The 26,236-nt window shown below is 38.6% G+C and overlaps 1 protein-coding gene across 9 annotated transcripts in view; it reads right to left on the reverse strand.

Annotated features, from left to right (window-relative positions):
- Positions 1-25,965, reverse strand: part of CDK12 (cyclin dependent kinase 12) — an 81,157-nt gene extending 55,192 nt beyond the window's left edge. For 5 of the 9 annotated variants that reach the window (XM_036339119.1, XM_036339123.1, XM_036339122.1 and 2 more), the window contains exons 1-6: positions 24,331-25,965; positions 17,720-18,604; positions 8,718-8,894; positions 7,764-7,903; positions 7,053-7,223; positions 2,493-2,682 (exon numbers count right to left, since the gene is read on the reverse strand). In XM_036339119.1, the coding sequence (XP_036195012.1) occupies positions 2,493-2,682; positions 7,053-7,223; positions 7,764-7,903; positions 8,718-8,894; positions 17,720-18,604; positions 24,331-25,379 (2,612 nt within the window). In that variant the 5' untranslated portion in view covers positions 25,380-25,965. The remainder of the gene's footprint in view (positions 1-2,492; positions 2,683-7,052; positions 7,224-7,763; positions 7,904-8,717; positions 8,895-17,719; positions 18,605-24,330) is intronic. The other 4 variants (XM_036339128.1, XM_036339125.1, XM_036339126.1 and 1 more) reach the window with 2 other exon arrangements.
- Positions 25,966-26,236: the final 271 nt, after the last annotated feature.

A 26,236-nucleotide genomic window follows, 5' to 3' on the forward strand; every position in this document is an offset into this window, starting at 1 on the left:
ATCCCAACTCCTCTAGACCCTCCCTCCTTTAAATTGTTCTGAATCTTTCCTGAATCTTCAACTTTTATTGATTTTCTATTCCATTAGCATTTAAATATACTCAAACCTCTGTATCCTTAAATATAAAATTAAAGACACATCTACCATCACCTTCCTATTAATTGTCTTACCCATCCACTTACCCCACAGTCACCACTGACCTTTTAATTTTCAAATTCTTGTAAGTCTTATAATCTGTCTACATCATTGGACATCTATGGCCACTCACTTCTTAAACTTGCCTATTTTGCATTCATGATATACTTTATTTTCTTCCTCTTTCTCTACCCATTCCCTTGAGTTCTATCTTCTGACATTTTTTCTATGCTTGATAATTCCTGAATCCATGTATACTGCTAGCTTGGAACTCCCACATGACTTACTACCCCTGCTCTCCTCCCTCTCTTATCAACTGCTTTCTTTTTCTTCTCCAGCTGAGGTCTCCTTACCATTCTCTCCAGGTACTATCACCCAGAAGTCTCTGTGTAGACAGAATTAAATGGGAAGAGCAAAAGCTACATATAGCTAGACTATGTGACTCCTACATCCCACCTAGCTTCCTGAATTTCCTGATTGTGGGAAATCAGGAACACGGAGGGGCCTGACCCACCAACCAGAAAAGACACCGAGCAGGATTGTAGTTATTCCCTTGCCTGAAACATCCCCCATGGAGGAGCAAAAGGAACAGAAGAAAGTATGATAACACTATAGTACAGAAAGCTGCAAGCCGATAACCATCAAGTTCTTGAAACATTACGACTATAGATGTAAATTAACTACGCCCAGCTTTAATGAGAATTCTGGGTCATAGAGATAGCAACAGAAAGAAATAAATCTCAACACCATGTTTTGTCTCAAAAAGATATTTAAGTACAAATATATGCAGTTTATATATTTTTTAACTTAAAATAATGCATTAGTTTTATAATTTAAAAACAAAGAATTAACTGAACCAACATCCTTCAGTGGCTGTCACTTATGAAGTTTAACCTCCTTAGCGACTTATACTAGATCCTTAAATTGGTTCTTGCAACTGTCCAGCTTTACCCTAGCAATACTGATTTTTTCATTTTCCAGACATGCTATGTTATTTTCACATTTATGTGCTTTTGTCAATGCAATTTATTTTGCCTAGAAACTCGGCCCTCTGTTGCCAGTCTCCCTGATAAATTCCTATTCATTCCTCTATACTGCATCTCCCCAGGCGCTCCCAAATTCAAGGAATAAAATGGCTTAATAAAAAGTTTATTGAATTGAGCAATTTATTTGTTTAGCTCCCCTACTAAACGTGGAGCTCTCCAGTGACCAACCAACCACCCGATGTAGGACTTTCAGCACAGAAACCAGAACAGTCCTGGGTAACCCTGCATGGTTGGTCACCCCACTCCACAAAGACCAAAAAATATGTCAGAATCATTTCATATTGTTATTTATGTTTGTCCAATTTTTAAACAGAAATGTTGAAAACAATGAGTGAATCTGCCCGACCAGTGTGGCTCAGTGGTTGAGCATAGACCTATGAACCTGAAGGCCACGGGTCCAATTCCCAGTCAGGGCACATGCCCAGGCTGTGGGCTTGAACTCCAGTATGGCGTGTGCAGGAGACAGCAGATCAATGATTCTCTCTCATCATTGATGTTTCCATCTTTCTCTCCCTCTCCATTCCTCTCTGAAATAAAAATATTTTTAAAAAACAAACAAAAAAACAATGAGTGAATCAGACAAAGGTGGCTGTAAACAGCCCAATTTCCTAAAGAAACAAATACTGGCCTGATTTTAATAGTGTCAAACTTGCTTTTTATTCCTCAATAGATAGGACTATCACCAATGACAACTGTGCATAACACATCTGATATTACCAATGGAATTTAGGCAAACAGTCAGAGAGGAAGAAAGTAGATGATAAAAACTTCTGAAGAGACCAGCCAGAGTGGCTCAGTTCATCAACCTATGAACCAGTAAGTAATGGTTAGATTCCCAGTCAGGGCACATGCCCGGATTGCTGGCTCGATCTCCAGGAGGTGGCATGCAGGAGGCAGCCAATCAATGATTCTCTCTCTTAATTGATTTCTATCTCCTCCTCCATTCCCTTCCTCTCTAAAGTCAATTAAAAAATATTTTTTTAAATTAAAAAAAGAAAGAACTCAATGTATGTTTGAATATTATTTACTAACTATGGCAAAAACTCTCTGAATAGTCCTGTAGGATATGATTTGATTCCCTTAAATGTTTGCAAGTTACAATCCTACCTCTGTTAATTCCTTATCAACACTGAGTCTGGAGACTGCAGATCAGGATACCCCTATTATAAGTTGTTCCTAAGGTACAAACACCAGATGTGTATGTAAACGCAAAAAACTGTATGACTGGCTCTACCTATAACCCCAACTAATTGAAACTAAGGGGCTCAGAAGGGAAAAAATGCTTAACCTCATTTAGTTTTACTATATTACCTGTTGTTCAGCAAAATGTTAGAACATTTAATATCCCGATGCAGGAAATTCTTTTTGTGACAGTAATCCAATCCTTCCATTAGTTGTTTCATGAATGACTTGATATGATCCTCAGAAAAGTGCACCAAACCAGATTCTAGCAGTCCCATTAAGTCATGGTCCATATACTCAAATACAAGATAAAAGGCACCTACATAGGATAAAAGAAAAATTAAAAACAATAGAAAAAGGATTATTAAATTACAATGCTTCAAATTTTAACATAATTTTGGAGTTGACCATAAGGCCCTCTGGAACAATTGCTTAATTTTATAGATGAAGAAACTGAAATTCAGAGTAGTTGAATAACTTGCCCTTTCTAATAACAAGTAGCAAAACTATTTGAATTAATCTTCTGACTCCTAGTCCAGAACTCTTTAGACTACTATGCCTTGAGGAGGATAACTGCCCCAATCATGTTGCATTATTACGAGTCTTTTATGATCTAAGTCAACTGGCTAATGATAGACCTTGGGCAAATCCAGTCTGCTTGTCTGTTGTAAATACAGTTTTATTTGTAACACACAACCATGCCCATTTTGTTACATACTGCCTATGACTACTTTTGTAGAAATCTTTATATTCATTAATAGGACTCACATAATATGCTGGAGGGGAGGGGGGGAAGCACAGTCTATTTAGTATAAATTGTTAGTAAATTTCATAGTATTTAGTAACGAAAGAAAGATGAATCATCTATTTAAACTCCCTAAATTTAGAAGCAGATATAAAAAGTACTTTTAGAGAACTGTAAAAGATTTGAAATCCATACCATAATGCCACTTTCAACAGGGTTCATAATAGAGACAAATACCAAACATAAGAAATACTAGACCTAGTTAGAAAATGATTTATCCGGTCTAAACGTCTGTCTCCTGGTAACATAAAGGCAAGGATTCAGAATCTAGGGGGTAGGCTTGAAGGACTCTTCGAACTCTCTGAAACAGTATGCAACATTTTAAAGATATATGTATGCAACATAGTAAACATATTTTTTTGAAAAATGGATCCATGTTTAAAGAGGTCATGACCCCAAAAAGTTAAGAACCACTACATTAAAGGAATGTCTTAGAGAGATTTAGCTACCACCTCATACAAATTAATAAGAAAAGCACAAAACTGTAAAAGATAAGGAGACAAAGGACAACTCAAAAAGAGAAAATATGTAAAACTAATAAACATGGAAAAAACTCAGATGAAATATAAGAAATGCAATTCAAAACAATATACTTCACCTATCAAGATGACCATTTTTTAAAAATATGTACTCAATGTTAGGGAAGATAAAATGGAATGGACACTCACTGGTGGGACATAAATTATTACTCTCTTTCTTAAAAGCAATCTAACAATAAATATGAAAATCCCTTTGACCAAATAATTCTACGTCTCAGAAACTATATTAAGAAATAAATCTAAATGTAAAGATTTATGTACAAAGATGTTCAATACACTGTTATAATATATATTTTTAAACTGGCAATTAATTGCTCAACAGTGACTGATGAAGTAAATTTGGATTCATCTACCTTTATGCAGTCATTAAAACATGTTAATGGCCGAAACCGGTTTGGCTCAGTGGATAGAGCGTCGGCCTGCGGACTGAAAGGTCCCAGGTTCAATTCCGGTCAGGGGCATGTACCTGGGTTGCAGGCATATCCCCAGTGGGAGATGTGCAGGAGGCAGCTGATCGATGTTTCTCTCTCATTGATGTTTCTAACTCTCTCTCTCCCTTCCTCTCTGTAAAAAATCAATAAAATATATTTTAAAAAAAAACAAAAAAAACCCATGTTAATGATATGAGAAATTGCTTATGACAAGCTATAAAACACTAACTATATTTGATCCCAGTAATGTTAAGATAAATATATATATAATATAAAGTACTAGAAAGAAATATGCCAAAATGCTAATACTATAGTGAGTGGTTCTATGGTATACTGGATTGGAGTGAGAGAAAAGTGATTGCTATTTTCTTTTTCTTATTCTTCTACTAGTGTCCTGGTGCACGAATTCGTGCACGTTGAAAGGTAATTAATTAGAAAATGGCCAGTGGGGTGGGACTGCGCGAGATGGGCCGGACATGCCCTGGAGCCAACCTCCCACAGTCTCTTCCCAGCCAGCCACATCTGGGGTGGCGCCGCGGCTTGAAGGGCATCTGCAGAGTGAGCGGGGTCCCTCTGCCTGGCCTGCAGGGATTGGGTCAAAACCGGCTCTCGCCGAAACCGGTTTGGCTCAGTGGATAGAGCGTCGGCCTGCGAACTGAAAGGTCCCAGGTTCGATTCCGGTCAAGGGCATGTACCTGGGTTGCGGGCATATCCCCAGTAGGAGATGTGCAGGAGGCAGTTGATCGATGTTTCTCTCTCATAGATGTTTCTAACTCTCTATCTCTCTCCCTTCCTCTCTGTAAAAAAATCAATAAAATATATTTAAAAAAAAAACAAAAAAACCCCCGGCTCTCAGACATCCCTTAAGGGGTCCCAGAGTGCAAGAGGGCATTCTACAAAGTTGCTGTCATACAGGGTGTGGAACACAAATGCAAGCGTGTAGTAAACCAGATTCAGGGCCAATAGTGCCCCAGCAATAACATAACCCACGGCCAAAGGTGAAATCACACAGCCCCACAAGGAATCGGGTTCCCTCCTCTCTGGTTTCGGGTGTGTCACCTGAGAACCGCTGCTGCCAAGTCACTGCAGCTCGGCAGCTCCTGCATTGAACATCTGCCCCGATGGTCAGTGTGTGTCATAGCGACCCATCAAACGAGCAGAGGAACACTTTGCATATTAGCCTTTTATAGATATTTTCAATTTTTCCACAATGGGCATGCATCACATACATCATTTTATTATTTAAAATATAATTAATTTAGCCCAGCCTGTGTGGTTTGGTGGTTGAGCGTCTATCCATACCAGTTCAATTCCTGGTCAAGGCACATGCCCGAGTTTCAGGCTCAATCCCCAGTGGGGGGCGTGCAGAGGACAGCCAATCAATGATGTTTCTCTCTCATTGATGTTTCTATCTCTCTATACCTCTCCCTTCCTCTCTCTCTAACATGGAATATTCAGAGTATTATTCCCCAAAATAAACCCAGTATCAGATCTAACTTCCATAAATTTATCTAAATACTATTACATAAGCAGAATTCCCTTTTATTTTTTTTATTTTTTTATTTTTTTAAATATATTTTATTGATTTCAGTGCCCGGTTCAGGGAGGAGCCTGCAACCAAGGTATGTGCCCTTGACGGGAATCGAACCTGGCACCCTTTGGTCCACAGGCCAACGCTCTATCCACTGAGCCAAACCACCTAGGGCAAAGTTTATACATTCTTTTCTTCCCAATCATATTTATTCTCTTGTAACATTCTAGATTATATTCACACATGCCATGTCTTCACAGCTGCCCATCTCTAAACCTTCAGACTTATTTCAATAAAAGTATATTAGATGTCATATATAGACTACTTCAAACATAAGTACGGGAACAAAAAAAACAATTTTATCGCCCAAATAGACAAAAATTAAAAATCTAGGAAAACAAACATGAAGATTTAGAAATATCTGCACTGAATTCTAAACTGTATCAGTGAAAAACTATGTAAAAATATGGATGCACATAAACAATAACCAGAAGGGATGATGTAAAAATGAGAGTAAGAAACAAACTCATAGATACAGAGGACAAACTGATGGCTGCCAGATAGGTGAGGCATTAGGATATAAGCAAAAAAGGTGAAAGGAATTAAGTATAAGTTGCTAATTATAAAATTAGTCACCAGGATATAATGTACAGCATAGGGGATATAGCCAATAATCCTATCCTATATAATAAAGATGTAATATGCAAATGGTCGTTACCTAACAACGGACCGCGTAACGACTGGATCACGGATCAGCAGGAGGGTGGGGCAGTGAGCTACAAGCGGGCGGCAGAGAGCTACAGGAGGGGGCAGGGCAGCAAGCTATGGGGGGGGGGGGCAGTGGGCAGAGAGCTATAGGAGGGCGGCAGCAAGCTACTGGCGCATTGATTGGTGCTTAGGGCTACTAGTAATGTAATAACTGCATGGTGACAGACAGTTGCTAAACTTGTGGTGATCACTTCATAAGGGATATGAATGTCTAATCACTATGTTGTACACCTGAAAGCAATATAATATTGCTTGTAAACTATAATTAAAATAATTAAAAATTTTAAGAAATGAAAGTAATTGATAAATCTGGATTTTACTTTCCATAATTGTTATTATAATTTAAAAAAAATGACTTTAAGTGGTACAGAAACACTAATTTTAATAATTAACAATAATTTCTAAAAGTATATGAGTACACTGAAAAATGGACATTTTATAAAATAAGCATTATTCAACACAAAAGCAATATGCTAACTGACATCTTAATTCTGGTATAGGTTCAAGTAAAAAGTTGGAGTTTAGTAAAAACTATAAACAATGCAAACAGGCAATATGCTAAGAAAGAAAAATAAGATGTACTAATCTACCCTGTACATAGTTCTTTGCTTGTACCTTTGTCCTTCTTGAAATCCAGTGCATCTTGTTTATCTGTGACAATTTCCTTCATGTTAACAACACTTCGGTGGATTAGCTGCCGAAGGATTTTGATCTCACGAATGGCTGTGATTGGGAAGCCTTCTTTCTCATTGTCTAGTCTCACCTTCTTCAGGGCCACTAGCTCTCCTGTCACAATAAATTCAAATTATTATAGTATCAACTAGCATTTTTTTGGCTACCATCTAGTCAATATATGCCCTTGCTCTGAAAGACTGACTTAATGCCTATTTTAATGCTTTTATATCTTAAAAAACAAGTCCCTAAGTTCCCTTTCTTATCTTTGATTTCTTTAAGACTTGAATTTTTATAAATCCCATAATCAGTCAGGCTTAAGCATTTTGGTTATTAAAATACACCAATAATTCAACTACATTATTTTATCTTCAAGGACTAAGCCCCTTATCAAACAAAGAGCAATGTACACATTTTATTTTTACCCTCTCTTAAATTCCAAGCAAGCTTATTATAAAACATTTACAAAAGACAACGAAAAAGAGGAGGGTTTTTAAACTGTAATAATTATACTATTCTTTTGGAAAATTTTAGTCTATTTAGTAACTTTTAGAGACCAAATTAAAACCCAAAACTTACTTTTGATAAGTCCACTTAAGACATCAGTATTGCTAACTTTTTAACCTGACATCTAAATTTCGTGGCAATATTTACCTGTGTCTTTGTCCTTGGCTTTATATACTTGGCCATAGGTTCCCTCTCCAATAATCCCAATAATGTCAAACTTGTCCACACAGCGTTTCCCCCAATCACTTTCTGTCTGTCTTCTTTCTCCATAACGAGGACAACAAATTCTAAAAATGGCAAAACAAAAAGTTTTTTAAAATTAAGTCTACTAAAAAAAAAAAATTCTTTTATGATTTCTCTAACTCCCGAGTCTTCTATGAATTTCTTTATTATAAAGACAGGAATTAAATAATATGAAATAAATAGTTTAAGCCGACTCTCACGATGGCTAAAACACAGATTTTTTTTTTTTACTTCAGGAAGACACAAGATAAAGTAGATTTGCTGCTTAGTTTCTGACCTCTATTAAGTATTTGCTTATTCACCTATAGAATGGGAAAAGAATCCCTACATCATAGGGTTACAATAAAAATAGAAAACTTTGGCAATAATAAGTACTCAAGAAAAGTAACTTTTTTTTAAGAGAGGAATGCTAACAATCAGAAGATCAAACCCAGATTCTACTACATTTATGGTGTGGCAATTTATGTGATTAAAGAAAATAAATCCCATATCTATTAATTTCATTAATATGTACATGGCTTACACACTCTGAGTATAAGGGCTTTTTTTTTTCCTTCAATACTCTAAATATTATGAACTCAAAAGATACAATGGGATCAATGTTCGTGATATATTTGGATTGGGGAAATTATTGCTTTTCTAAAAAAAATAACAACAGCTACGTATCTGTGAATGTAGATGAATGGATCTCCTAAGTAGTAGGTTTTTATCCATTAAAATAAAATAATAGATATACATTAGGCTCAATCTTTTATGATCCTACTAGTGTGGGTTGTAGAAGAAAGTGTGAGATTTAAGCTCCAAAGTTCTTCACTGTAATAAAAGCTGTACTTAAGGTAGGTCCCTACAAAAACTCACTTTGGTCTCTTTTTATATGGTTGCTGAGGTGGTGTGATTGCCTTTGGTTCTGGAGAGTCAGGTGGAGATGGATCCCCACCAGGGAGTTCTGGAGGGAGAGGGAGGTCCGTGAGTAAGTGACGTGGCCTTTGTTCCTTCTCTTTCTTTACGGGTTTTGAAGGCAGAGTTTCTTTTGGACTATACAATAAAGAAGAGAAGAAAAGATCACAATTACTTAAAGGATATGCAAATAAAACGATCAAGATTATAATGTCTGGCTATTAAAAGATTACAAAGATTTTACTTTTAAAGGAAAAAATCCATAATACAAAATCAGAAAAAGGAGTTTATCAAAGTTAAAAAGACTTGGATTTTACAAAAAGAAACCTATAATATATTAAAGAAATAATAGCCCTGGCCGGTGTGGCTCAGTTGGTTGAGTATCTTCCTGTGCAACAAAAAGGTCCCTGGGCCCTTAGCTGGTTTGGCACAGTGGATAGAGAGTGGGCTTGTGGACTGAAGAGTCCCAGATTTGATTCCGGTCAAGGGCACATGCCAGGGTTTTGGGGTCAATCCGCAGTAGGGGACATGTAGGAGGCAATGATTCTCTCTCTCCCTCTCCCTTCCTCTCTGAAATAAAAAAATATACATATTTAAAAAAATAAAAGTATATTTTAAAATAAATTTTAAAAAAAGAAAGGTCACTGGTCCAATTCCTGGTCAGGACACATGCCCAGGTTGTGGTGAGTATGGGAGGTAATCAACCAATGTTTCTATCTAAAAATCAATAAAAATATATTTTAAAAAATGAAGAAATAATAACAATTTTTGAATATTATTTGTAGGTCCTTTAACAAACTCTTCCTTTAATATCCTTCCCAAGATTCTATTTAGGTGGTTTTTTTTAAAGATTTTTAAATTGATTTTTATAGAAAGTAGAAGGGAGAGGGAGAGTGGAATAGAAACATTGATGAGAGGGAAACATCAATCAGCTGCTTCCTGCATGCCCCCACCGGAATCAAGCCTGTAACCCAGGCATATGCCCTGACTGGGAATCGAACCAGCAATCTCTTGGTGCATGGGGCAACACTCAAACACTGAGCCACATGGGCCAGATTCTATTTGGACTTTTACTGAGATGAAATAAAATGCAGAAAGTAATCATCTTAAATTTGCAAAATTCACTACAACTCATGGCATCATCAAACCTACTCTATATTTTAACCAGCAAAGATTTAAACAACAAATGAAAGCTCAACAATGTAACATTACGGTATTGTTAAAGATGTGGAGAGAACTTGGACAAAGGGAATAGTATTTTAGAACTCAGAAAAAGAAATAAAGCTAAGCTGGAAATCAAAACTAGTGAAAAGTATACTGACTTATTCTATTGGTTTGGAAGCAAAAGGCAACCATACCTGACCTGCCAAGATGGATAAATAAACCTCAAACTAAAAAATCTAAGGAGAAGTCCAAGCAACTATTACAGAATCATTAAAAGCAGGTGAAGCAGATCTCTCATGATAATCAACAAATTATAGTCAGTGGGGGGAAAAGGATGGCTTTTCTGGAATAGATTGGAAATCTCAGTTTTGAGATCCAAATTTTAACTATATCAATTTAATTTAATTTAAGTAGGTGAAGGATTTTGTGCCATGCATGTCCTCAGAAAAGACAGTGCAGTATATTAATTCATTCCTACAAATAAAACCATGTTAGATAGTAAGCCTTTTCTATTCCATCACAGTATTAGAAGGTTGAAAATGATCTGAGAATCGTAACCACAGTAGGAGCCTCCTCCACTTTTTTTGAAAAGGGGTTATAAAAAACCATATTCTTCTTTTTCTTTTTAAAGCAGATTGTAACTTGAGAATTACATTTCCAATTCAAAGCTTGATCTGAATTACTTTTGAACAGCTTTACAACATGCTTAGACAGGCTTATAATTTTGCTATTCTAAGCAATACTTTTCTTTGGTAAACAAGCCCTATAGATAGTTACTCCTATAAGCTGGTTCAGTTTAACATACTAATTTCTAAAGGCCAGGTAGGTACAAGCAGTTGATAACTACAGGGAACGGAAGTCTTAAAAGCAGATCTTAGAAGATGAAACATATTCTTTCATGAATATGTTTCATAAAGACTAACTCTACCCTTGCAATGTACCTTTTTGAAGCATACTGCTGCCCTTTGTGTATGAAACAATCTCAAAAGCTACTTCCTCCTACCAATTTTCATCATTTTAAGCTCTTGTCAATCAGACAGAATAGAATCTAGATTAGTTTGCAAAATGATCATCTGAGCTTTCTGTTAAATTACTGATAGAGATAACTTATGACATTACAATTTGCACGATTTTTCTACCCTGGGAACAAAGCATATTACCAGAAAACTCTCAAGTCAGGATACAATATACATTCTTAAAATTTCCCCAATTTTCAAGATATTCAGGGAAAGAAAATTCCTCACTTCTCAACTAATGTCAGATATTGTTTTGTATTCCTGAGAAACTATTTTTAAATTTTTATTTTTCAATTACAGTTAACATTCAATATTATTTTGTATTAATTTCAGGTGTACAGCAGAGTGGTTAGCAAAATGTTCTTTGTAAATTTCAACTACTCATGATTCAGAAATACATTAGTTCTTGGTTCTGCTTCACCAGAATCAAAGTATCTGAATTCTATCATCATTATTTCATGTAAGTTCAGTCTATGTTTTATAGTTAGGTTTTGTTTTCATCCAAGGTTTACTTTATGGATTCAAATATAATTTGCTACTGTGAAAATGTACATTGCTTCTGGAAAAAAAAACTACATTAGTAGCATGTTTTTTTCAAGAAAGAATGAGTGTTTGACAGGTTTGACAGGATGTGTACATCCTACTAATTCAGGACATACATGTTGAATATGGATCAAATGCTACTTCAACAAATTCCAAACCCCCCCGCCCCCAAACCACAAATTCCAATGTTCCAAAAAACCTTGGAATGATGGCCCATAAAATTGCAATGCTTAACAACATTATGGTCTTTAGCCTTTAGTGTAGGGCACTCAGTAAAATATAGCTCTATATAGTTCTGAGGACATACAGATGTCGAGATGTTCTAACATAGGGAAGCAGACATTGACTCTTAAGTCATTACTTAAAAATCCAGTACCAAGAAATACTGAACTACCTTAATATCAGTACTTCCTGGTTCCCCATTTATACCTATAGACAACTCACATATGGTGAGTAGATTGAATAATACTCATGTATAATAATTTTTTTTAAACCTCACCAGGATTATTTTTTCCATCACTTTTCTGTTTTTAGAGAGAGTGTGGAAGGAGAAAGAGAGAAAACATCAATGTGAAAGAGACATATCGATTGGTTGCGTCCTGCATGCACCCCAACCAGGGCTGGGGGATCAAACCTGCAACTGAGGTACGGGCCCTTGACCAGGAGTCAAACCCACAACCACTCAATGCACAGGCCAATGCTTTAACCACTGAGAACACTGGCCAGAGCTCATGTATAAAAGTTATCAAGCCAAAACCGGTTTGGCTCAGTGGATAGAGCGTCGGCCTGCGGACTGAAAGGTCCCAGGTTCGATTCCGGTCAAGGGCATGTACCTGGGTTGCGGGCACATCCCCAGCAGGAGATGTGCAGGAGGCAGCTGATCGATGTTTCTCTCCCATCGATGTTTCTAACTCTCTCTCTCTCTCCCTTCCTCTCTGTAAAAAATCAATAAAATATATTTTAAAAATAAATAAATAAAAATAAAATAAAATAAAAGTTGTCAAGATCCAGGAATGCCTGAAGTTTAAGAGTCTCTCTTTATTGTTTAAAGTATTAAATAAGTCTCCTTTTCCCCCCACTGGCCTCTCCCCAGCCGCCCCCACTCCCCAAGAGTCTCTTGAAATTTATAATGAGATTTAATCTGTATAATGTAAACACCTCTAATAAGAAGTCTTTATTGTTAAAAAAGAAAGTATAATTCCTTTTGAACTATTTAAAAAGAAAATTTCTTCATAATGTTAAAAATTCAATAGCATAAACTTTAAATATGATAATTTATCCTCTTCCACTTAAAGCAGATTATTTAAAAAGTGATTTATTCTTACAAACTTCAATTAAAAATTCGAGTTGAGCTCTGGTTGGGTAGCTCAGCTGGTTAGAGCATTGTCCTGAAACGCCAAGGTTGCAGGTTCGAACCCTGGTCAGGAATCAACCACTGAATGAATCGATAGGTGGAACAAATCAGTCTCTGTCTCTGTCTCTGTCTCTGTCTCTCTCTCTATCACACACACACACACACACACACACACACACACACACACAATTCTTGTGTGATACATTAAAAATTGGAAAGAGCACAGCCAGTGTCGCTCAGTGGTTGAGCGTTGACCTAGTCATGGTTCAATTCCCAGTCAGGGCACATGCCTAGATTATGAGCTTGATCCCCAGTGTGAAGCATGCAGGAAGCAGTCAATCAATGATTCTATTATCACTGATGTTTCTCTCTCTCTCTCCCTCTCCCTTCCTCTCTGAAATAATAAAAAAATATATTTTTAAAAAATTAAAACTAAGCATTCTATTAGCAAAATCCTAAATCAAATGTGAATGCTCATACAGATCCCTTCTTTTTCTCTAAGAGCTCAATACTTTAAATAAACAGCCATTAAGAATAGTGTAGGCCAGCCAGTGTAGCTCAGTGGTTGAGCGTTGACCCATGAACCAGGAGATCATGGATCGTTTCCCGGTCTGGGCACATGCCCAGATTGTGGGCCCAATCCCCAGTGTGGGGCATGCTGGAGGCAGCCGATCAATGATTCTCTCTCATCGTTGATGTTTCTATCTCTCTCCCTCTGCCTTCCTCTCTGTAATCAATAAATATATGTTTTTAAAAAAGAATAGTGTAGACTCTACAGAAGTCTAATAAACTCCAAATAAACCAGGCTACCAAAAAAAAAAAAAAAGAAAAGAAAAAGATTTATAAACCCTATATGGTTGGTTAACTGAAAGTTTCATACAGATGATCTCTTTCAAAGTAAGAGATCCTCATGAACTATGTTCATGAAGAAAATACTATATTGAAGTGGGTGTTTGGCAGTCTTTGTTTTGTTTTTGTTTTTTTATATCTTCACCTGAGTACATTCTTAAGAGAGAGGAAGGGGAGAAGAGAGGAAGAGAGAGAAATTGATGTGAGAGAGAAACATCAATTGGTTGCCTTCCCTATGTGCCCTGACCCAACCTCCAACCAGACTAGGGATCAAACCCGCAACCCAGGCACGTGCCCTGATAGGATATCAAACTGGCAACCTTTCGATGCACAGGACAACACTCAACCACCTGAGCCACTCCGGCCAGGCAGCCTTTGTTTATTGGAACCAAGAAATATAAACCATGAATCCGAAAGGCTTTTGCAATACCATTAATTAAATTCCTGCATTTGATACCTGGGTTAATATACTCCTGCACAATCTATATGCCTGAAAGAAAAGTTTCATTCTTTTTCCAAAGGATTTTAACTAAAAGAAGTCAAATCCTCTAATACAAGTTTTATGTCATCCATGTGCCAAATGATTTAACTACATGCCCAGTGTCATTTCACACAGACTCTGACTCCTTCAGCAGTTTTACTTATTCATTCACATAACCAATATTTACTGATTGCATTCTGTGTTCCTTGTTTAAAGCACTGCAGGCAATAAAAAGCTGTATATTATATTCTTAACATTTAAGCTGCTGCAATTTCACATAAGATAAGAATATAAGTGAGGTCCATATGCAACTTCTAGATTTCTTACTGAAAAGTTTTCTTAAATAAAAATTATTTTTCATGTGAAAAATAGATATAAATGGCACATGGATAGAGAGTATATATACATATGAACAAATTGATATTGAAAAAAATCTTCATTTCCATTTTTGTCCCTTTAATAATTTGCTTAAAAGTGAAAAACAACTGGTAATAACCATACATTTTAAAATAATTACATTGAACTATGAAATAAAGTATCGTTACACTTTCAGAATCAGAATTGATCTATAACAAAAATAGTTTGCTCACTTCATCCTCTCTCATACACATTCTTAAAGATAGCCACACATACTTACATAAGCACTGTATGGTCTTACTTTAGCCTTCATCTCTAATCTGAAATATAGAAACCCCTATGTGCCATCTATCAACATTATTCCACCTGAAAACGTGCACTCCACATGACCCATGGTAGGTTGATTCAATAATTATTTGGCTAGCTAAATAAAATTTCAAAATAAAGATTCTTAGCCATACTGATATTGCTCTAACCACTACATAAAACTATATTTAAATGTGGTTCTAGCCACAACTGGTTTGGCTCAGTGGATAGAGCGTCGGCCTGCAGACTGAAGGGTCCCAGGTTCGATTCTGGTCAGAGGCATATACCTTGGTTGCGGGCACATCCCCAGTACGGAGTGTGCAGGAGGCAGCTGAATTGATGTTTCTCTCTCATCAATGTTTCTAACTCTCTATCCTTCTCCCTTCCTCTCTGTAAAAAATCAATAAAATATATATTTTTTAAAAATGTGGTTCTTGTGGGTAAGATAATGGCCTATGGTCCCTTTGGATGACGTTAAACTGACTATGTTCCTTTTCCAACAAAAACTGTAAAAACATATAGCTTTTGTATCTGTAAGTATTTCTACATAAATTTCAGGCTCTGTTACTCGTCTTTGTAGTTCTCAGTATGTGGCAGAATTCATAAATACCTATTAATATTAGAAAAGAATGTGGAATTTTTCTTTAAAATCAGATTTACTACCATTCTTTTAAAAAGTTTTAGAGAGCCCTAACTGGTTTGGCTCAGTGGATGGAGCGTCGGTCTGTGGACTCAAGGGTCCTGGGTTCGATTCCGGTCTAGGGCATGTATCTTGGTTGCGGGCACATCCCCAGTGGGGAGTGTGCAGGAGGCGGCTGATTGATGTTTCTCTCTCATCAATATTTCTAGCTCTCTGCCCCTCTCCCTTCCTCTCTGTAAAAAATCAATAAAATATATTAAAAAAAAAAGTTTTAGAGGGAGGGTTTTTTCCCCATTTATTGCACTTGCACCTTCCTAAAAGGTACAGAGGGTAGTCTGGAAAAATACAGATCTAAATGGCTGAAATGTATCACTGTTCAAAATTACCTATGTCACCTGGAAAGTAATAAAGGGTTGAGAATTGGTATAGGATGCAAGATCAGTGGTACTTATTTTTGTGCTTACAATGAAAAATTGGTGCAGTAAACTAAACTTATATCCTAGAGAACAAAAGGGAATCTCAGTAAAAAAGAGTAACATAGCCCTAACTGGTTTGGCTCAGTGGATAGAGTGTCGGCTTGAGGACTGAAAGGTCCCAGGTTCGATTCCGGTCAAGGGCATGGACCTTGGTTGCAGGCACATCCCCAGTAGAAGGTGTGCAGGAGGCAGCTGGTCTATGTTTCTCTTTCATCGATGTTTCTAACTCTATCCCCCTCCCTTCCTTTCTGTAAAAAAAATCAATAATATATATATATTTTTAAAAACAAAACAGTAACATAAATACTGTCATGGTATATGTCATTGCTAAATTGTGTTTGGTGGCAATTGCCTAGCTGGTTCTGTCAAGAAATTAAAAATATTTCCTAATGTCTTCTATAAAATTAGACTCATGCTTCATAATCATTTAATCAATTCTCAATACTCAGAGAACTTATTAAAATTAGTTTTTCTCATCATCCCATTGTGAATTGTATTCTAAATAATAAAGATTCTACATACTGTTTTTCTGCTTCTTATAGAATAACTGGTTTTTGTGTGTTTTTTAAAGCAGAACCTTTTGAAATAAATAAACCTGGCTTATTTTTCTGCTGGGCCAGGAAGAAAAAACAAAACAAAACAAAACAAAACAAAAGCCATAAGACATTTTAGGGACCACTGAGGATATTCACTATTATTACTACTACTACTACTACTACTACTACTAGAGGCTCAGTGCACGAATTCGTGCACGGGTGGGGTCCCTAGGCCTGGCTGGCAATCGAGGCCTATGGGGGGTCAGCCAGCTGGGGGGAGGGACCATGAGAGGTTGGCGCCACCCCCCATGGGGCTATTGTGGGGGGGCTGGCATGCGGGAGGGCGGGGGGTTCCCCCCCCCCCCCCCCCCCCCCCCCCCCCCCCCCCCCCCCCCCCCCCCCCCCCCGATTGTGGGAGTGCCCTGACCTCCAGGGGGCAGTTCCTGCATTGAGCGTCTGCCCCCTGGTGGTCAGTGCACGTCATAGCGACTGGCCGACCGGTTGTTCCAGTCATTCAGTGGTAATGGTCGCTTAGGCTTTTACATATATAGGTTATTATTTATACTATGTTGTTGTTATTAGAGACATATTGAAGTACTCAGAAGTATCAAATATTTGCAGTTAAAGCAAATGTGACTGAAAGTTAACCACTGGTGGATCTAGGTCAGTGGTTCTCAACCTGTGGGTCGCGACCCCTTTGGCAGTCGAACGACCCTTTCACAGGGGTTGCCTAAGACCATCCTGCATATCAGATATTTACATTACGATTCATAACAGTAGCAACATTACAGTTATGAAGTAGCAACGAAAATAATTTTATGGTTGGGGTCACAACATGAGGAACTGTATTTAAAGGGCCAGAAGGTTGAAAACCACTGATCTAGGTGAAGAGTATAAGGGTGTTAATTGTATCATTTAAAAAAATTTTCTATAGCTACTAAAATTTTCAACACAAAGGTTTGAAAAGAAAGTGCTATTGATTTTTTAAAATTTGAATCCAAAGTAGCCTTATCAATAAATAGACTCATGAGAAAAAGGGTTACTGGGCCTCAAATTGTAATTCTTCCTAAGTATCATCATAAATAAAGACTTTTCCACTGAAAACTGAACATCAAAGGCATTTCCTATTCATAAAAACATTCTAAATAGCAATGCATTAGAGCAGTTTTACCAAAGTTTGAGAAAAATGTATTACACTTAGATCAAGAGGTTAAGTTTTCTCAGTTAACTATGGGACTTACCTATCCATGTCATCTTCTCCAAGTAGTAAGGGTGGAAGGGGCAGAGGAGGCAACGTTGAAGTTTTTAGGTGTGGAATAGCAGCTGTTACAGACACTTGAGTCTTCATAGAAACCTGTACAGAGGGCTGAGAATTTGCCTGAGAGGACAGAGTAAACGTCCTTGAGTGGGCAGAAGGGAGTAAAGTTGAAGGACTAGAAGCAGGAACCTGACTAAATGCTGGCTGGGGAGGAGGCAGAGGTGGTTGCTGTGGAATAGCTGGTAGTGGAGGCAAAGGTGGCAAAGGGGGGGTTTGAGGTGGAGGGGTAGTAGTTGGTAAAGGAGGTGGAGGAGAAGTAACTGTGGGGAGAGGTGGAAGGGTCTCCTTTTCTGTTGTCTCTGTCTCTTTTGGAGTAACAATCTCCTCCTTCAATGCCATGGGTTTAGTGTCTCTTGATCCCTGTACTTTCAAATCTTTAAGAACAGGATGCTTTTCAGAGTTCTCATCCACCTTTACTTTCCCTGTATCTAAAGAATTTTTGGCTTCTATGTTTAGATGTGTTACATTCACTAGTTCAGTATCTGGGGCAGATTTTTCCAATTTTAAAACTCTGGGTAACTTTTTAGACTCCAAACCTGAATCCTTAGCTTCTACTGAACTGTTTTCTTTTCTAGTCAAAATAATAGGTGAACCCTTGGATTCCTTTCCATCCATTTTTGCTGCTGCTGCAGCAGCTGCTCTTTCCTTCTTTTTCCTACTGAGTTCAGCTCCCAAGCTGGAGTTCAATGGAAGTCGGACAGGTGAGATACTGGAATGTCGACTACGTGACCCGGATCTCTTCTTTTTACTATGAGAAGATGAATGTCTTGAATATGCAGGACTTCTACTTCTAGACTTCATGGACTTCCTAATGGAAAAAGAAAAAGACAGTTCAATGGATAGGCTATAACAAAATAAAGGAAAATAGATCAGTTAAACTATGGAGAACTATAACTTAAAAAAAAAAACACTTTAAGTTAGCAATCTTAAAATAGTTGTCAAACAATAATAAATCAACATTGGTTCATTAATTGGTTTAATTGTAACAAATGTATCATACTAATATAAGATGTTAATGGGGAAACTGGGTTTCAGGACATATAAGAACTCTGCACTATCTTCACAATTTTTCTGTAAATCTAAAACTATTCTAAAAAAAGTTTAATAGGAACTAAATCCTGTATGACAATACATTTCTATCATATAACACTAAAAATTATTTAACCAAAGGAAGATCGATATTTTTTCCCCATGTTAGGAAATACCAATATTCACAATGTTTACTTTTAGAATTTTGGTTTAAATTTCTGATAAAGTGAAAACATGATTTAAAAAGTCATACTTTATACCAAAGGGGGTTATATCAATCAAGAAATTAAAAGTAACAAGCATGCTTCACCAAAATATAAAATTTTTTGTGTTTTTATTTATTTTAGAGAGGAAGAGAGAGGGGGAGAGAGATAAAAACATAGATGAGATAGAATCATCAACACTGATTGGCTGCCTCCTGCATGCCCCATGCTGGGGATCGAGCCTGCATCCCAGGTATGTGCCCTGACCAGGAACAGACCTGGTGGCCTATTGGTGCATGGGTCGATGACGCTCAATAATTGAGCCACATCAGCCAGGCCCAAAATCTAAGTTTTTAACTAGAGAACTACTTAATTGACAGATCCCAAGAAAAAAGTTTTGTTCCTTGTATCCTCAATTTATAATTAAGTTGTGCCTAAACAAACCCCCAAGATGCAAGAACTGTCTTACCAAAATAATTTATTAAAAGTTCTCAAAACCATAATGGCTTCTGGTACTTTCAAATATAAAATAATTTCTAATCAACTTTTTAGGAACTCATAAAGCGAGGTATTATTGCACTTTCATTTTATTTTTATTAAGAAAGGGTCGGGGAAGTAAAACTTTAGAAGCTATGAGGCAGATTATTCTAAATTGAAACCCAACCCTCATTCTTTCCTCTTTTAAAAAAATGTTTTTATTGATTTCAGAGAGGAAGAGAGAGGGAGAGAGAGCTAGAACATCAAGGATGAGCCCTAACCGGTTTGGCTCAGTGGATAGAGCGTCAGCCTGCGGATTGAAAGGTCCCAGGTTCGATTCCGGTCAAGGACATGTACCTTGGTTGTGGGCACATCCCCAGTAGGAGGTGTGCAGGAGGCAGCTGATCGATGTTTCTCTCTCATCGATGTTTCTAACTCTCTATCCCTCTCCCTTCCTCTCTGTAAAAAATCAATAAAATATATTAAAAAAAAAAAAGGAACATCAAGGATGAGAGATTCTTGATCAGCTGCCTCCTGATCCAGCCCACAACCCAGGCATGTGACCTGACGGGGAATCCAACTGTAACCTCCTGGTTCATAGGTTGAATGCTTAACCACTGAGCCATGCTGGCTGCACTCTTTTTGCTTTATTTATATTTTTATTGATTTCAGAGAGGATGGCAGAGAGAGAGAGAGATAGAAACATCAATGATGAGAATCACCAATTGGCCGCCTCCTACATGCACCCCACTGGGGATCGAGCCGGCAACCCAGGCACATGCCCCTGACCGGAATCAAACCCAGGGTCCACAGGCCAATGCTCTATCCACTGAGCCAAACCAGTGAGGGCCCTTTTGCTTTTTGAAAAACCCTAATGTGCTTAGGCTTCAAGGTGTGTGAGTGTGTATGGGGGAAATTAGCACTAAAATGTAATTAGACAAAATATAATTTGCTCAGCAGTGTAAAACAAATTGTTCCCATTCCAGATCTTCAGTACCTCCCTTTATCTTTGATCACTGGTAAGACTGACATGAATCAAAACATTCCAAAACAAATAGCATATATGTGTAGTGAAAACAACTCACATGGTGTTAGCCATGATTTTCTTATACCTATACTGCTCTTTGGAAATTTGCCCCCAAAACTTAGTTAAAATATAAAGTCATTATTAGAATCAAAGTACCCAAAACAACAACATGTATGTATGTATGTATGTATGTATGTATGTAAACTACCGAGAGTAGTTAAGTGGATTTATCAAATACCCACTTATCCTTAAGCAAATTAATACTTCACTTGTAAAAAACTGGCTGAAACAAGAGGTTTTCTCAGTTTGAATTATAGCTGGTATAAAATTAACACCTCTATCCCAAGAAAAACTTCTAAAATCCCAAACACTAAGTAATGTCAGAGACCACGCTATACAAAGCATTGTTTCTATAATCTTTCAGCATGACTAAATCTTTCTAAGGAACTTTGCTTTAAAAGCCCTTGAATTTCTGAATAGAAGCCTACTGTTAATGGGACATTTGGATGGCCATATACTTAAGGTATTTTTTCTGATATACATGTTGTATTTGAGATCCAGACCCAGTCTTCAAGGAAAAAAAAGGGGGGAGAGACAGGCCCTGCCAGCATGGTTCAGTGGTGGAGCTTCAACATGTGAACCAGGAGGTCACGGATGGATTTCCCGTCAGGTCACATGCCCAGGTTGTGGGCTGAATCCCCAGTGGGAGGCAGCCAATCAATGAATCTCTCTCATCATTGATGTTTCTGTCTCTCCCTCTCCCTTCCTCTCAGAAATCAATAAAAATATTTTTAAAGGGGGGAGACAGCAAATAGGTAAAGTCAGATAATAAAAAAAAATTGCCGCCCTGACCGGCTTGGCTCAGTGGATAGAGCGTCAGCCTGCGGACTCAAGGGTCCCAGGTTCGATTCCGGGCAGGGGCATGTACCTTGGTTGCAGGCACATCCCCAGTGGGGAGTGTGCAGGAGGCAGCTGATCGATGTTTCTCTCTCTTCGATGTTTCTAAATCTTTATCCCTCTCCCTTCCTCTCTGTAAAAAATCAATAAAATATATTTTAAAAAAATAAATAAAAAAAAATTGTCTTCAAAACTAAATATACTTTTCCCCTGAATTAAGTTAGGTTCCATCCATCTGAAATGAAATTGCTACTATTCATCACTACTAATTTGGTAAATACAAAGACCTTGCATTTCTGCCAATGCATTTTGTCTTTTAAAACAACGCTGCTTGTTTAATTTTGACTCTCTCCCAAGGAAAAAACACAGAGAATACCATAGAAGGATCTGTATGTTCCTTTACTCTGACTCTAAGAAAGTTTTATACTTACTGTTTGGAATTCCAACAAATGAGGAAAAATATATAATGCACAATTCAAACATATGATGCTCTCTACAAACCAACTAAAAATGTGCATTTGACTCTAAGGTTATAATGAGGTACTTATATTTATTTCCTATACTATCATAATGTGTCTCCAATTCTTTCTTGATTTATTTTAACCATTTCTGCACTAGTTCCAATTAACTGAGAAGAAAACTTAAGCTATGAATCCAAAAGGAATCACTGCAAAGCCACAGTTCTTACTGAAACTCATTTTAGTGTTTTAGCCCTAATGCACTTACTTCTGTATTCCCAAACCCCACAATAAAAATTCTCAGAACAGCTTTATTAAACTACTCCCTCAAGAAAACAAGTATTTGGTTACTGTCTGTGGAATAGCCACTTTCTGTGTACTGCTTCACTAATAAACTCTTTCACTTAAACAAAAGAAAAACTTTGAAAATATTTCATTTCTTAGTGTTCCTTAAAAAACTAAACTTTCAAATGGTACACTTAAGATGTCCACTTCCCTGTATATAAATTTTACTCCTCATTAGCTTATGACCTCTAGCTAATGATACACAGCCTAAATAAAGGGTTTATAGTGAAGTATACTGATGTCAGCAATTTACTTTAAATCACAACAAAAGGTGAATCGATGGACAGATATAAAATATATAGCAAATATTAATTGTAGAATGTAGGTGGTATATGTATGGGTCCTTACTACAATTCTTTAAACTTTCTGTTTTTGAAAAATTATTATGAAATGGAGTGAAAAACTAAGGAACTTCGAACCTTGACAACTAGGAACTCGGCAGGCTTGATCAATTCAAACTAGTTTATGAATAATTATAAATGTAAGTTGACAAAAATTACTCACATTGACATATAAAAGATATGCATGGGTTTTTTCAAGTTAGAGTAATTTCTCTGTAAGTATTCAACAACATTTTCCTTACTCATATAATTTACTGACTGGCTTCAGGTTCCAGGCACTGTACTATGCACTTCATATTTACTAATTTAATCCTCAAAACAGCTCTAGAAGTTGGTCGTTATTATTCCCATTTTACACAAGAAAAAACTTGGGCATGGAGAAATTATTTGCCAAAGGACACACAGCAAGATTAGGACCCCACTCAGGTATAACTCCAAAGCCCATGTTCTGCTTTTGTGGACAAAGGTGAGTCCACAAAGAGAGAGGTACAATTTCATCATCTACGAACAAGAACACTCTAACAATTAAATTTCATGCCGAAACCGGTTTGGCTCAGTGGATAGAGCGTCGGCCTGCGGACTGAAAGGTCCCAGGTTCGATTCCGGTCAAGGGCATGTACCTGGGTTGCGGGCACAACCCCAGTGGGAGATGTACAGGAGGCAGCTGATCGATGTTTCTCTCTCATCGATGTTTCTAACTCTCTATCTCTCTCCCTTCCTCTCTGTAAAAAAATCAATAAAATATATATTTAAAAAATAAAAATAAAAATAAAATAAATTTCAAACTAACGTCTTTCTTGCAAAAGTAACACAGTAAAGCACTATTACCATTTTTTCAGAAACATTTTTAAAATTGCCAGTGGTCACAGAATACAGCAAATCTTAATAGGTCAATGGTGGTGCTATAAAGAAAATCAAATTATTATTGGAACCAATTTCTGGAAAATAGGCTCTACCATCAAAAGGAAAAAGCACGAATCAGCTGAATTTCCACTAGAAATATCTGTGAAAAGACAGGAGCCTTTTGTAAGTTACCAAAACATTGTCTACTAGGAAATAAGTAAATTTAACAAGTTTGAAGACAGTGGGCAGAACAAATGGTAGATGACCCCTAGGGCTAGGGGGTATGGGCTTTCTCCAGAGGGCAGTGGCAGCTCTGCAGGGGTTGCAGTTGAAAAGCAACTTGCTCTAATTTGTTTTCTTACATCACCATGGGAACAGGAGGGGCTGGACTGGAAGTGGGGGAGGCCCCAGGCAGGAGGCAGGAGGCAGGAGTCTCCCACTGAGGCCAAACTCTAAAGCCCAAAGCCTAGTACCCAAATGGGTAATTCACTAGGGCTAGGCAAATAGCTTCAAGATAATTCAAATGAAAATCTGTAATTTTTTACATCTCTAATCAGGTTCAATGAGGTCTCAAGCACTAATACCAATGTGATTTTTAAAAAATTTAAAACAAAGGAACAGAAAAAACCAGATAAGCTTTGGAAAGCAGTATCAACTCCGTGCATAATTTTTCTTACACAGGAGCTTACAGCTGAAGACCCTGTCACTGGAAGTACCTACCTTTAGCAGTTTTAGGCATGTAACTCTCCACTTTTCAAATTCTGGGTTAAGAGGAGACCAGATTCACTCGAGTGACTAGCCAATAGTAAAGTGTTCTAGTCAATGAATAATGGGAACATCAACCTAACATTACTAATTGCCAGTTTCTCATAACCCACCCTAAGAAAGAAAGGACTGTTAGACAAACAGCTCACCTGGGGAGCGGACTCCGACTCAGAGACCGTTTGCTGGTGAAAGGGCTGCTGGATCGCCGTCGACCATAGGGACTGGGTGATCTCCCACTGTAAGAGCCACTCCTTTCATAGCTTGAGGAACGTCTCCGGCTATAGGGACTCACAGATCTCTGCCGTCTACTGTAGGGACTGGGTGACCGGGTGCTGGACTGGTAGGCCGAAGGCTCCTTGTAAGGTGGACTAATAGACTGCCTTCTTGAGGTGCTTCCAGGACTCTTCTTGTAAGAGTCATAATTGCTGGAGGTGTGAGATCTTGGAGGACTAAGGTCATAATCTTGGCCATAAGAAGCTCCTGAGGGGCTATCATCTTGCTTAGGGCTGTCAGACCATTTCCTGTGGGGACTCCTGGATCTCCGTTTGGGGCTGTCCACTGTCTTGTAACTTTTGGGTGTTTCCCTTTTCCGATGACTTTTACTCCGGTCTTTGTGCCCAGACTTCAATTCACGTTCTTTTCGAGTCTTCTCCTTGTGGAGTTTGGATGACCTGGATTCCTTGTTGCTGCTGCTTTTTGAGATCTGTGCCTTCCCATAGTCATCATTCTCCTCATTTGAACGCTTTGAACTTCCTGATATCCGGTCCTTCATTGATCCCGACTTACTGGAAACTTCCTGTTTCTTTTCTTTTTCTGTCTGTTTACTTTTTAGTAAGTCCCGGGAACGTCTGTGCTGGTGGTGACGATGTCTGTGCAAGCGGTCACTCCGATCAGTTCCACGACGTTCATCGTTCTCCCTCCTATCTAATTTGAAGGCCATGTCGTCAGAGAAGGTATCTGAATCAGAGCTGATGTCATCATACTCCACCAAAGGTTTGATAACTGTCCCCAAAGGTGCTGCTTCGGGGGTCACCAAACCCATGTCTTTGGAGTGCTTGGACTTGTGCCGCTTGTGCTTCGCCGCCAAGCGGTGACGCTCTCTGCTGTTGGAGCTGCCACCTCCCGATGACGGCTGCAAAGTTCCAGAAGCTCCTCCGCTCCCGTCCTTCTTGCCCCCATGTCTCTCTGGATTGGGCATCCCCTTTCCCCTGGCTTCAACAGGGGGGAAAGTTCCCCAGCACTCCAAAAAGTAACCCCCACCCTCCCCCCAATCCCAACCCCACGCCTACCACAGCACCCCTAGTAGGGGGTGGGGAGGGAAGGGACCGCGGCGCAGGCCCCTCCTCCCTCCCGACTCCTCGGCACCCTCCTACATGAGGTAGGGGTGAAGGAGCCAGGGAAGAAACGAGAGTTCCTCAGCAGTGGGGTTGCGAGACAACGAGCAGCCGCTCAAGTCCGTTTGCCCTCCTCCTCACGCGGCGCCAATCCTCAGGCACAGGGGCCGGCGAGGTCGAGGAAGTAGGAAGCCGACGGCCCAGGGCTGCGGGGCCGACTCCGGCTCGGGAGCCCAATGAGGACCGCACGGGCCTTTCCCCTACCCGGTAGCCCGACTCGGAGTGGCTTCCTGTCGCTCAGGTCCCGCGGCCTAGGTGCCTCACACAGCCTTTGTCCCTCGCTCCTGAGGGAGTTCCTTTTCTTGCCTCCGCCTCACCTCAGTACCTCACACACTCAATCGCTCCCTCACAGACTCAATCCCACACTAGGTTAAACCGAAACGGCACTCGGAGGAGGGGGAGGGGGCAAGCCCAGGAAATATCGCGAGAATACTAAGCTCGCGGTATTTCGTGCTTTCCCTTTACTTCTTTCTACTGCTTGATCAAACAACGCGAGAACAGGCCCCAAGCACAAACGCGATCTTCCATATTCTCGCGATAAACTCTTCGTTTCCCCATTTGAGCTAAGCTTTATGCAAACGGAGGTAGGAGAATTTTTTTATTCAAAACTTTATTGATAATTCTTTGAACAAACACTCTCAGGTACCTCAGGCACCCGCGC

Source organism: Myotis myotis, unplaced genomic scaffold (assembly GCF_014108235.1).
Source record: "Myotis myotis isolate mMyoMyo1 unplaced genomic scaffold, mMyoMyo1.p scaffold_m19_p_17, whole genome shotgun sequence".
Taxonomy (NCBI): domain Eukaryota; kingdom Metazoa; phylum Chordata; class Mammalia; order Chiroptera; family Vespertilionidae; genus Myotis; species Myotis myotis.